The sequence below is a fragment of the Sebastes fasciatus genome, chromosome 24 (assembly GCF_043250625.1).
Source record: "Sebastes fasciatus isolate fSebFas1 chromosome 24, fSebFas1.pri, whole genome shotgun sequence".
NCBI classification, from domain to species: Eukaryota; Metazoa; Chordata; class Actinopteri; order Perciformes; family Sebastidae; genus Sebastes; species Sebastes fasciatus.
Window position 1 is genome coordinate 6,181,534 of NC_133818.1, and position 12,884 is coordinate 6,194,417.

A 12,884-nucleotide genomic window follows, 5' to 3' on the forward strand; every position below is an offset into this window, starting at 1 on the left:
AGGAATTCAATAAGTGTATTTCCTACGTCAAATTATGATCTGTTCTTATTTATAGACTATTAATATCTCATCTTAGTGGAATTAGCATTAAATCCTCCCTCTTTTCAAGTGTCTGCTGGGATAAGGTGGGCTTTACCTGGTGCTGCCGAGTCGAGGGGTTTTTGTTGTCGGAGCCAGACCGCCGCTGAAGCCAAGCGTTAAATGCCAAATGGCTGCCGGTTGCCAGCGACGATCAGTTACACGTGTGAACAAACACATCAAATGCATTGTTTTGGACGTCCATCAAAGTGGGCGGCTCGGTCGGGGATGGGCCCGCCGCCATTAATGATAACACTTTGTGTATAATAGCACTTAGCGCGGCCGGGGAATGAAATGCGGAGCCCGTCCAGCAGCCCAGAGAGAGGGAGAGAGAGAGAGGGAGAGAGAGAGAGCACACAGCTGGAAAAGCTGCTGGTTCAAATCCCCACACTGGAGCTTATTTTAGAAGCGGTGATTCAGCTCCCTTTCCCTTCAGCAGCTACAAGTTTAAACACCCGAAGTGTGAAACGGCACATTTTGGCTGGTGGCTCGTTAAGTTTGTCCACACTTGCAGCCAATATGGCAGATGACCAGCCTTTTGTGTGGAGGGCCAGTTCTATTCTAAAAATCCGTTTGGCAGATAGATTGTGAAAGTTGCCGGCGAGTTTTTTGGGATAAACCTGCTGCTGTGGCCATTAGACAAAATAGTTTGTGCCGCTCTGCAAAGTGCCCTTAAGCGAAAAAAGTGATCCAGCAGAGCTGCTCAGCAGTAAACGATGGAAGGCTTGCTGTAGCGCCGGGCAGCTCCCAGGTGGGAATGTTTAAATGTGTTTAACTATTCCTCCAGGGCATTGCCGTGAATAAGTTTCTCTCGGTTAGAAATGTGTATGAAAAAAACAAATACATCATTCACTTCTCTCTCAGGTACTTTGGGTCTCGCAGGCAGTGGGACTGTCGCGGGGCGTCCAACCTGGACGAGCTGCACCAGCAGCTGAGCCAGATCATGATCCGCCGTCTCAAAGTGGAAGTGCTCACTCAGCTGCCTCCCAAAATCCGCCAGCGCATCCCATTCGACCTGCCGAAGGAGGCTGCCAAGGTACACATGACAGGCTCATTTCACTCCAGTGATGTATGTTCTCTCCGGGACCGCGAATAACAATTGTTTTCATTAATTGATAGATAATTTTCCAGTGAATGTCAGATAATAATAACATGCCCATCGTAATTTCCCACAGCCCAAGGTGACATTATCAAATGTCTGGCGTTGAAAAAACTGATTAATTATCTATCAAAGATAGTTCCCCCGAATAATTTTCTGTTGATTGACTAAATGATTAATCGTTTCAGCAAACCCAAAAGCGTCGCGTCTAAACATCCAGTCGAGTGGCACGTCTCGATTAATGGAGACGCCGCAGATTCACGCTGTTATGTAAAATTAAAATTCTGTTATCTCGCCACACGGGGAGTGATTAAAGATGACACATACATGATAGTTTGCTGCTTCAACTTTTGTCTCATTTTGAGAATCGATAATCGTTTGTCAAGCAAAAAATGCCAAATATCGTGCCTCATGCAAGAATCATTCTTACGAACAGATTCATAAGTGGCACATAGTGATTTAGAGAACTTGTCACATTCACAAATGTTCTCGTACTTAATGTTTTCTCTTAGGTGTGACCCTAGTTCAGCCCTGTATTAGGCTATGACTCATGCACAGCGCTGCAGTGAATGAGGAAAAAAGACTTCATAATGCCTTAATCTGAAAGAATATGGATTTAAATATGATGGCAAAATCATCTAAAATAAAACAAATAGCAAAACAACAGTGTAGAAATACTCTGTTACAAGTAAAAGTAGTTATTAAGGCACATTTTTATCTGTTCAAAATGTACCTTAAAGGGAGATTTGTCAAGTATTTAATACTCTTATCAACATGGGAGTGGACAAATATGCTGCTTTATGCAAATGTATGTATATATTTATTATTGGAAATCAATTAACAACACAAAACAATGACAGATATTGTCCAGAAACCCTCACAGGTACTGCATTTAGCATAAGAAATATGCTCAAATCGTAACATGGCAAACTGCAGCCCAACAGGCAACAACAGCTGTCAGTGTGTCAGTGTGCTGACTTGACTATGAGTCGCCCCAAACTGCATGTGATTATCATAAAGTGGGCATGTCTGTAAAGGGGAGACTCGTGGGTACCCATAGAACCCATTCACTGATCTGGAGGTCAGAGGTCAAGGGAGCCCTTTGAAAAAAGCCAGTTTGGAGCGTTAACAGGTATATTTGTCCACTACCATGTTGATGAGAGTATTAAATACTTAACAAATCTCCTTTTAAGGTACATTTTAAATTGTTTCCACTACTGACACTGCTGCTAATTAGTTCTGTTTTTAAATCTGCTGACTTCTGAAGCTCCGCCGTCGTGTCAAATTCTTCTTTTTTCCTTTCGGGTGACATTAACAGATCAGCCTCATATAGACAGAGAAGTTAGTGCAGGTAATAAAGTCGAGGTGAATCTGACTTGAAACACTCGTACGAGCAAAAAAAAAAAAAAAACCCACAGCAAACAGTGAGACAGATTAAGGATAAGAAAACTTTTCTCAGTTTTATTATACCATAATAAAGTGAATTCTGATTTTCTTTTTTATTGGTTGGACAAAAGCAATTTGAAGACGTCAACTTGGGCTGCGGGAAAATATGATGACTATTTTCTGACATTTTAGAGACTAAACACTCAACAGATAAACCAGTAATGAAAATAACCCTTAAGTGCAGCAGCATGACCTGCATGTGATGCCAACGGGAAACCACAGAAATGATTAACTCATTCATATTTCTTCTGTAGGCTGTGCAGAGAAACACTGAGGTCTGTGTGTGTGTGTGTAAACCCTGCAGCACCATAAAGAGGGTATTTCTAGAGTAGATGTCATGTCTCCTGTGTAGGTGTTTGCATCTCTTTCAGCTCCCGAAAGTTCCCGCCTCCCACGCCACACTGGGTGCACGTGAATGCGGCTTTGACCTGCGTCTCCACCGCTCTCTACGAAGGGAACATTTAGAAGCATCCATTGTTATATATTTTGCATCACATCAGCACTGGAGGAGCTCTTTCTAATTACGCCACCGTCCCAGGAATGACACAACAATAAGGAAGTTGCTCTTAGAAAAGTGATGATGCAGCTTTTTTCGCCCCCAATCTGCTTAAATGTTAACGGGACGCTTTAATTGGGGGCTAAATATGGTCAGTGTTTCAACACGGCGGTGCAAATTAGGCCACTGAACGTACGCGCGGAGCAGTCGGGAAAAGTTCACGTCTCGTCGTCGTAGCTCTCTTATCTCAGCGTTGGCTGAAACAGCAGCTGCGTAACATCCTCAGACATCATTTGTCTTAAAAACAAAAAGCACGAGTGGTTGTTTTTTTTTTTGTTCGTGAGATGAATGCGCGAGTGTTTTTTAACAGGTATGAGAAGAATAGGCGTCCCGGCTAAATGGACTGGTTTTAAGAGAAGAGAGCGGGAGATGTGAAAGTGGCCCAGTCACCCAAAGCGACATTCATGAAAACATGAACAATATAAAACATAAAAGCCTGTGTGAGCATTATTTCCCTCCAAACAAACTGTCTTTTGAAGCGTAGTTTTGCTACCAGATGATATCCGCTGTACACCGGCACCACTCACCAGTCTCATTTCACTCCCTAATGACGGCTTTTATCTTCCACAGCAGACACTTTTTATGCCCCTCCTGCCCTTTACGTTCCCGGCCCTGGCCTTTTTTCCCTCACAGTTAGTCTAGTGAATATCATCAAGGGTGGAGTGCTTTGCCACTCAGGGTTTTTTTTTCCCCTCCACATTATAAATGTAGAATTTTTTAATTAGAAATAAAGATTGAGAAAGTGTGTTTACGCAGGTGCGAAACATCTGAGAGGGGAAACATAAAGGAAGCTTCCTGCAATATGATATTTATTCATTCAGTCGTCCTTGACTTTGACGAATCCACTGAAATGCTAATTATTTCACTAAAACACTGTTTCATGTTTCACCAGCAGCTTTTTCATTGTCCAAGTGCAAAAAAAATGCAGTAGTGAAACTTTCATGCGTGCGCTCGCATTAATAAATATCTTTTATTTCCTCCCCCACCCTCTCGCTCGCCCATCATTATGTGTACGTAGGTGCTCAATCCCGCGCGGGCCTCCTCTTCCTTCAGCTCGCCATATGGTTCACAGTTTTTTTTGCAGCGTTTGATATGCGGCGCTTAAAGGAAGTGTTCTTTTCTGTCCAGTTTTTACACATTTTTGCGGTGTTGCAGCCTGAATTCAGTTGAAATTGAGAGTTGTGAACAAAATAAGGCTCAAAATAACCTCTAATGACAAAGAGTCAAGGGGGTTCTTCTGAAGCACTTTGTAGTTTATTGCATGAAAATTGAAGCAATTATTCCGTACAGCATGCTGCGATTTTGGTCACATTTCTACGGGGGCAAAAAAAATGTACCTTAAAGGGAGATTTGTCAAGTATTTAATACTCTTATCAACATGGGAGTGGGCAAATATGCTGCTTTATGTAAATATATGTATATATTTATTATTGGAAATCAATTAACAACACAAAACAATGACAGATATTGTCCAGAAACCCTCACAGGTACTGCATTTAGCATAAAACAATATGCTCAAATCATAACATGTCAAACTGCAGCCCAACAGGCAACAACAGCTGTCAGTGTGTCAGTGTACTGACTTGACTATGACTTGTCCCAAACTGCATGTGATTATCATAAAGTGGGCATGTCTGTAAAGGGGAGACTCGTGGGTACCCATAGAACCCATTTACATTCACATATCTGGAGGTCAGAGGTCAAGGGACCCCTTTGGAAATGGACATTACAGTTTTTCCTCACCAAAATGTAGCGCAAGTTTGGAGCGTTATTTAGTAGGGCTGGGTTGATTCACCTCTCTCCCAATTCGATACTATCATGATACTTGGGTGCCGATTTGATATGTATTGCAATTTTTAAGTATTGCGATTCAATATTACGATTTATTGAGATCTTTGTTAACTTTTTTAACTCTAGACCATGAAGGGAAAAAGTTGAATCATACACTTCTTGGGACTTTTACTTTGAAAAATATCTAAATTAATACATTAAAATGTTTGATTTTCAGCATGTATGTAGTCAGAGATGTCCTGAAGTCAAATATATCAGTTTCATTATCAGGAGTTATTTATTAAATTCTTTTGGTTGACGTATACGGAACGGATATGATGTCACGTTACTCAGACTACAACAATAAAAGCTGTGACTTCCTTCTACCTCCGTATAGACTCAAATGAAGCAAATATATCGATTCTGGCATTAAAAAAATTGATTTCAAAATCATTTAACCTCCTTCACAACCAGCTAGCATGACATGATTGGTACCAATGGATTGCTTCGGTCGCCAGAGTCTTTACTCTATCTTTAAAACTGAGCCCACTACAACCTAAAAATCACAAATTGTGTTAATGCGTTAAAGAAATAGGGGCGTTAAAACAAATTTGCGTTACTTTGAGAGCCCTAGTTTCATCTATTAAAACTAGACTAAAACTATGAAACTATATCAGACTCAGACTAAATCTAAAATAGCTGCATTGTCGCTGCTAATTCACTAAGTTGCATCTTTATTTCTGGGGCTAACCTACATGCCGACAACAAATGCTCGGCCTCTCTGCGTGTCTTGTTTATGAGCGGGAGGCAGCATATGCTGCTCCTCACCGGCAGCCTCTCCCCACCGCGCTCCTCTCCCTCCTTTAAATACCTCTCGCCAATCACCTTGAGAGCGCGCCAGGCTGCCTTTGATTTATTGTACCGGCCCGGCTGCTTCTCCATCTTCGACCCCGGCTTGTCACACGGCGGCTATAATTGGGAGACGCTCATGACCCACCTAACACAGCAGCCCAGTCGGAGAGGAGGGGGGGGTGGCATCCTTGGGAATTCTCCATCTCTCTCTTTTTTCTTTCTCTTCCAGGGAAAGTAGGACACCCGGCAGCACCATTAATTGTTTTGCCCTTTATATCTGAAATACAGTGAGAGAGAGAGGGAAGAGTGGATGAAGGAATAACGGAGCCTCACCGTCTTTGCGCTCTCCTTGCTTTGCAGGAGGCCTCGGCCAGCTTCGCCGAGTGGGAGAGGCTGATGAAGGGACTGGGGTCGGGGGGCGCGGCCGCCGCCATGGACAACCCCTTAGGTCAGGTCATGAGCCTGGTCACACAGATGTACAAGCAAACAGCTATTGCCAAGGTAACGGGACACCAGGTGGTGCTATCTTGTTTTAACACAGCCTCTGTCATTATACAGTAGACCTTCAGTGGGTAGGAATCCTACTCCTGCTGCTGTAAATACTCCCAAGAGCACCAAATGTGTATTAATCCGCAGTTGAAAATAGTCCCCCGTCAGACGGCGCCCATTTGATTCAGTAAAGTATTGAAAGGTTGGCTAACGCTTTGTTGGTCTGGGTCTTTCATGGGCGTTCAGGGACACCGGCCTCATCCTTCATCGTAGCTTAATACCCTTAATATGTGCTGCTTTCACCGCCGGCCCTGCTCTCTGCGGGGAAATGTTAACTTTTCAGCAGCTCAGAAAAAAAGCTATAGCCTTGGTTTCAGTTTGACCAACCGAGGAAGTAGAGAACCGACAGTTTAGGAGAGCCTTGTGTCCTTTGTGTCTGAAAAGTGGAGGAAATATTCTAGCTGTTGAGCCGTTGAGACGTTATTCAATTAAATAAATAGTTTTGGGGAATATCTTAATCGCTTTCTTGCAAAGAGGTAGATGAGAAGATCAGTGCCATGATGTTAGTCCCAATAGGAGACATTTCATTGCAGTGAGACCATTTTTTGAAACTTGACCTCGCTGTATAAAATGACCTGTGGTGACCTCTAGGATAATCACAGCCTCATGAAACTTTACAGCCACAAACTAGAGACCTGGCGCATTCAGAGGATGGATGGCTTTCCTAGCTAGATTGACAATAAGGGGGTTTCTGAGCAGTTTACACAACACAAGTGCTCGCCATCCAATCCGCAAAAAATGCAATTCTTGCAGAAATCTCCAAATGTCAAAAGTTTTTTAAACCAAATCACAGATTTTTTTTTTCTATGGTGTTGCTCAAGGTCTTGGTGTCTTAAATGTGGTATTTTGGAGGGATTATTGATCATTTTTTATCAATTCTCGAGTGGTAAAAAATGGTTAAATTTAGCACCAAATCTAGTGTTTTTACAATTTATTTTAAATAATTAATTAATTCATGTTTATTTCTGATTTATGACTAGAACAACTTGACACACAGATCTCAAATTAATCTCCAGGTTCCCAGCTTTCAGATGATGTACACCACTTCTATGTGACATCTACTGTTGACCTGCTATCTCACCCTAAAGACCCCCTGTACCCCTATAAAAAAAGACAAAATGTTAATAATGTTATTTCCACAGAAAATGGAGATAGAAATGTAACAAACTCCGCTCATAGTGTTTGTGTTGTACCCCTCATGGTTTTACATAACCACACAAACTGTGAGAAAACAGACTCCATCACATCATTAGCGCCAAACTCCTCCATGGGCAAAGGTTTTTAACCTCCGTGACTCCCTCTGAGAGCCGACAGTTAAAACACCAAACTACACTTTACATAAAAAAAACTGACTTAAAGAATGCAATTTTTATTCATTTTCATGTTTCAGTAAAAAAAGAAAATGGTGAATTGATGGTATACAGCGTCATGTTCGGAGCGCTTGGCCGACCACTCAGCGAGATCCTCATGGGGGGAAAGCATCGCCATGGTAACGGAGCCTAATGGTCGCCGGTGAAAAGCACTTAGACAAAGTAGGGAGTTATAACTGAGGTATTATTTAGTTGCGTCCAGCCTGGCATGATTACACCTTATCTCAAAGTTACACACCGCACTGAAATAGCATCTCTGTGATGTTGTTGCCATGGAGACTCGGCCCCGGCTCTCAGTTTGAAGTGACGTCCTTTTTTTTTTTTTTTTTTTTTTTTTAATGAGAGAGAAATGTGGGAAAGGTGGCACGCAGTATGAGGAAAGGGGTTGGGGTCAGAGCAAGAGAATCTAACAAGCATTTCCTGTTTCAGTGGAAACATCTGTTATATATCAGTCTACATCTTGATGCTGTGAAAGTCCCTTATATTTGTAGGTGAGTAAACATTCCCACCCAAATATACCCCTCTCCAATCATCTGCCACGTTCAAGAGCCCGGCGTTCCTCTCAATTAGCCCGACGCCCTCAGCCGTGAGGAGCGCAGCCCCGAGGTTAACGAAGACCGGAGATAACCACCGAATGCAATCATCGACACGCTACTCGCTCAGCCTGCCTCCGAGCTTGGATCTTCTCCGCGCTCGGCGTTGTTTTGCTGATTGGATTTCTGCTCAGTTTAGCCTAACACTGGACCTCCTTTCATTACAAAAGCTCCCCCCCTCTGCCCACTCACCGATCCCGCCCCGCTCTCATTTCCTCTCCTATTGGTTTTTTAGGGGGCCAGACACACTTTCTACTTCACAAAACAAAAGCTTTTTTTGGATCATCAGGAGTTGGTGATGGACTCGCACATGTATGTCACTCTGACGAGCGCCGTGGCCTCCTGGCTGGCTTGCCAGTCCGCCTCGGCGACGGAGCTGCCAAACGCCTTTGGGGTATTTTTATTGCTTTACCCGCCAAGCATCTGCTCCCAATTACCCAGAGAGGACAGCTCTGATGCTGGACTTTAAAGCGAGCTAACGGGCCGCTTCAGACAGCCGAGAAGTTTGTGCACTAATTAAACTCAGCGGAAGGAAGCCGGCGAAGCCAAACCGTCAGTAATGAGGACCCCCCAGATCAGAACGGGGTCAGCAGGCCTGGCGGAGAGATTCATTATCGGGCGCTTCGGCTAATTATCAGCAAGGCAAAGCAGAGGTTCTCCCACCAGAGCAGGTGTGATGGCAGCAGAGGTTGTCAGGTTGCAGGAGGTGTGGAGATTATAGGGGTGGGATTCACACCACGGAGAGAGGGCCTGTCTCCAAAAACCGTCTAGTAAGGGCTCTGCTCGACTCAAATCAAAACTCAGTATTTCTCACTAGTTGGTGCTATTCTCGGCTGCTTTTTTGGCCCGGGGCTCTGAGATGAGCCGAGCACCGGATGCTCAATGACACGCTCACGCAGCACATCCACTCCAGCTTTGCAGCAAGGTAGCGGGGAGCGGCCGCAGCCATCACAGTGTGATCGCTGGGCAGCAGCGCTCGGTGAAGTGATAGATATACGGATACCTGCAGGGTACAGTTAACTCACCCGGCACTGCTGCTGCTTTCTGTTTTAGATCGTTAGCTTCACGCTGTCAATCAGGGTCACCAGCAAGAGCCTGGTAAATTTGGGCTGTGATGTGTTTTTAAAGCATTGTTACTGTTTGACCTCATAAATAAAACAAGACTAACTGGTAAAAAAGATGCCAGGCATGAATATAAAAACAAGGTTACATAAGAATAAACCAAACAAATAACTCCAGGGTGAAATAACTGAGAACTAAACTTGCAGTAATTGCTGAATAAAAATAGATAAAACTGAACTTAATGCAGTTATATGGGATTGCAGCTGTCACTTTGACACGTAGCCAGCCTATATATATATATATATATATATATATATAATATAATATATTTATATTTATAATATATATTTATAGTATATATATTATAAATATATATATTTGTAATATTTATAACATATATATATATTTTTATAAATATATATATATATATGATTTAATTTATATTTATTTTATATTTATAAAATATATATATATAATATTTATAAAGTTTATTTATTTATATTAGATAAAAAATGTGTGATTAATTTGCGAATAATCAAGATTAATCATGGATAATCATGCGTATCGTGTATATATATATATATATACACACACACACACACACATATATAGATTTTTTTAAGGGAATTTAAAGGTCCTAAAAAAATCTGAAAAAGTTCTGAATGTGTTCAACGTCCACTCAAACACACTCTTAAGGTCTTTGCACACCAAGTCTGTATTTTTCGGATGCGTTTTTTTCAATCCATCCATCCATCCATCTGCAACCGCTTATCCCGTTAGGGGTCGCGGGGGGGCTGGAGCCGATCCCAGCCGACATTGGGCGAAGGCAGGGTACACCCTGGACAGGTCGCCAGTCCATCGCAGGGCTGTTTTTTTCAATCCGTCAGCCAATAAAAATCTATTTGTTGCAAAAATTCGCAGTACAATTGATAGCGTTAGTTTCCAAACGGGGCTAATGAATGAATGACTTTAGCAAGAAGCTATCGTTTAGCTGCCTAGACCACAATCACTACTGTCTAATGTTTCCTACATCCCATTTTGGATGACGACGTCTGCATGTACGGTGGCTCTGAGTGGTCCGAAAACAGACGAATATGACTGACGAAAGTTTCTGAGTCGGTGTGTAAACGTGATGTTAAACATGCGGCAATTTCAGACAATAAATACGGACACGTGCGTTTATCTTTTATAATTCTAATTTGAAAAAACAACAGTAACAACAACCTTTGTCTTTATTAAGTTGTTGACACATTCTGAGATCCATCCGGTTGTTTGTGGACCAAAAGGTGAATTTTCTTGTGCTCCGAAACCCGGAAAAAAGAAGGAGCACACACACCAATCATATCTCCCGAGTTGTGAGTTATTGATTTGCTCTCACTATCTGCGAGCTGACAAATGTGCCCCAGTCGACGCTCGCTCCCTTTTAAAGTCTGGATCCCCGGCATTCAATAGAGGATCGATCACGCAGAAAGGATGCCGCGGTGATTAATTGACTTCTCCACTGATCTAGCCGATTCCTCCGTGTGTGTGGTCGACCGGTGAAGTGATGGACTCGGCGGCTCTCTTTCATCTGTGTCTATTTCTGTATCTGTGTGTGTGTGTGTGGCCAGGCGGGAGCTGTGAAGGACTACATTAAGATGATGCTTGAGGCAGAGCAGCTGAAGTTCCTGGTGTTCGCCCACCACCTCACCATGCTGCAGGCCTGCACCGAGGCCGCCATCGAGGCCAAGGTAACCTCAGGCTACTGGATCTACTAAAACGTGTTAAAGGGAATAGTAAGCAGCAACAACGGCATGATGTTTCTGGGGAAAATTATAAAGCTAGAGGTTGTAAAAGCACAGTTGAATTCATGTACTGTTCTCCAATAAGACACATCATTGGCCTCCCTACCTTCAACCTTTCAGATCTCAATAAGAGCCATCACATACTATCACTACTATCAACCAAAGGTCTTGGTATTTCATGCACTAGCACATTTCTTAGTATTTAACGTGCAAGAAAAAGGTAAGTGAGCAACATGCAGCTGTCAGTTTGACATCACGTCGCCTAACTATTCATTTTCCTCCTTATTAACTCAATAATTTCCGAGCTTTTGTCAGCAACAATCAGTCAGGAAACCAGCTTCCTGTGCACTGAACTCAGGAACAAAGAGGTGGTTTAAAAAGAATCCGTGTTATTCTCGCACGATCAATCACTTTGAAACAAGAGGGGAGCACTGTTTCTATATGGTTGCCTTTTTTTTTTTCATTTTCTGTCATTTCCATTTATGATTTCAAAGCTTTTTTCCAGCTGCGGAGAGCTGAATTGCCCATTAACGCTAACCTGGAAGCACTAAATGTGCAGACTGTATTCACATTTCACTCCTCCTTCCCTGGCTAACACAGAGGTAATTGGCCCCGTACTTTACGTTTTATTCTTTCATCCATAGTCCCGCTGAGTTTATAAGTCAAACCCTTGCCATATCTGTGATTAACTTGGACAGTGCACTGAGCACTCAGCACACAAGTTGGGCTTCAGCTGGGGCTATACAGCAGATGTTACCACTCATGAATTATTTACGTCTGCCACTTATATGCAGAGTAATGCAGGTACAATGTTAAGATATTAAGTAATTATATTATTATATGTATTATTAAGATGTCAGGGGGAGCGCCAGGATTTGTCTGCTCTGAGGTTGTCAAAATTAGTTATTTCAATTATTTAATAATTGTAAAGTCAACATTTTTTGAAAAAATATATAAAATGTAATCATTTAAAAAAATTCACAATTTTTTTTATGTAACGAAACAATCCGCTTCAATCCATATTTGTTGGCGTTTAGCCTTTAAAAAACAACATTTTCACTGCAATGTAAATGCATCCGTGTGAATATGCAACGCTCGGAGCTAGTGACATAGAATAAAAAGTGAGAAGGGACGCTTATCTTTATCTATCTTATCTTTATCTTAAGTTACGTTAGTGACCTTTTTTTTAATTTTTTTGTGACGTAGTTACATTACGTTGTTTCTGTACATATTGTACTTAGTTTATATGCTTATTTTAATCATTGTATAACCAAAATCATAAAAACACTGGATAATTTATACAAAAGTCTAAAACTATTTTTTTTAAATATATTTTTTTGGTACTTAGTAGAAAAATCTAACGAAATATTCTGTTTCAATCCATATTTGTTGGCGTTTAGCCTTTCAAAAACTCTCCCGCTCGCCGCACACAAAGGGAGGCAGCACCTGTATTAACGGGGCGGTCTAACAGCAATCAAACAACACCATAAATTACATTTATTTAACCACAATAACAAAACAGTTATTTTGGCTCTAACACTGTTACAGTAAATTAATTAAGTCGTTACAAAAAAAGATGATATTGGTGAATCCGTCAAGACGTCATCACTTTATTTATGTTGACGAAACTGAGGAGTTATATTCATTAAAGAAAGTTGATTTAATAAAAATATTTTTTAAGGGTGATGACATCACAAAATATGGGTTTTCTTAAATACTGGTAGG

At 41.7% G+C, this 12,884-nt stretch overlaps 1 protein-coding gene across 3 annotated transcripts in view; it reads left to right on the top strand.

The window, feature by feature from the left end:
* The window catches only part of zranb3 (zinc finger, RAN-binding domain containing 3), a 102,606-nt gene that overhangs the window by 20,623 nt on the left and 69,099 nt on the right, over positions 1 to 12,884 (top strand). For all 3 annotated transcript variants that reach the window (XM_074626495.1, XM_074626494.1, XM_074626496.1), the window contains exons 7-9: positions 943 to 1,114; positions 6,162 to 6,302; positions 10,986 to 11,105. In XM_074626495.1, coding sequence (XP_074482596.1) covers positions 943 to 1,114; positions 6,162 to 6,302; positions 10,986 to 11,105 — 433 coding nt within the window. The remainder of the gene's footprint in view (positions 1 to 942; positions 1,115 to 6,161; positions 6,303 to 10,985; positions 11,106 to 12,884) is intronic.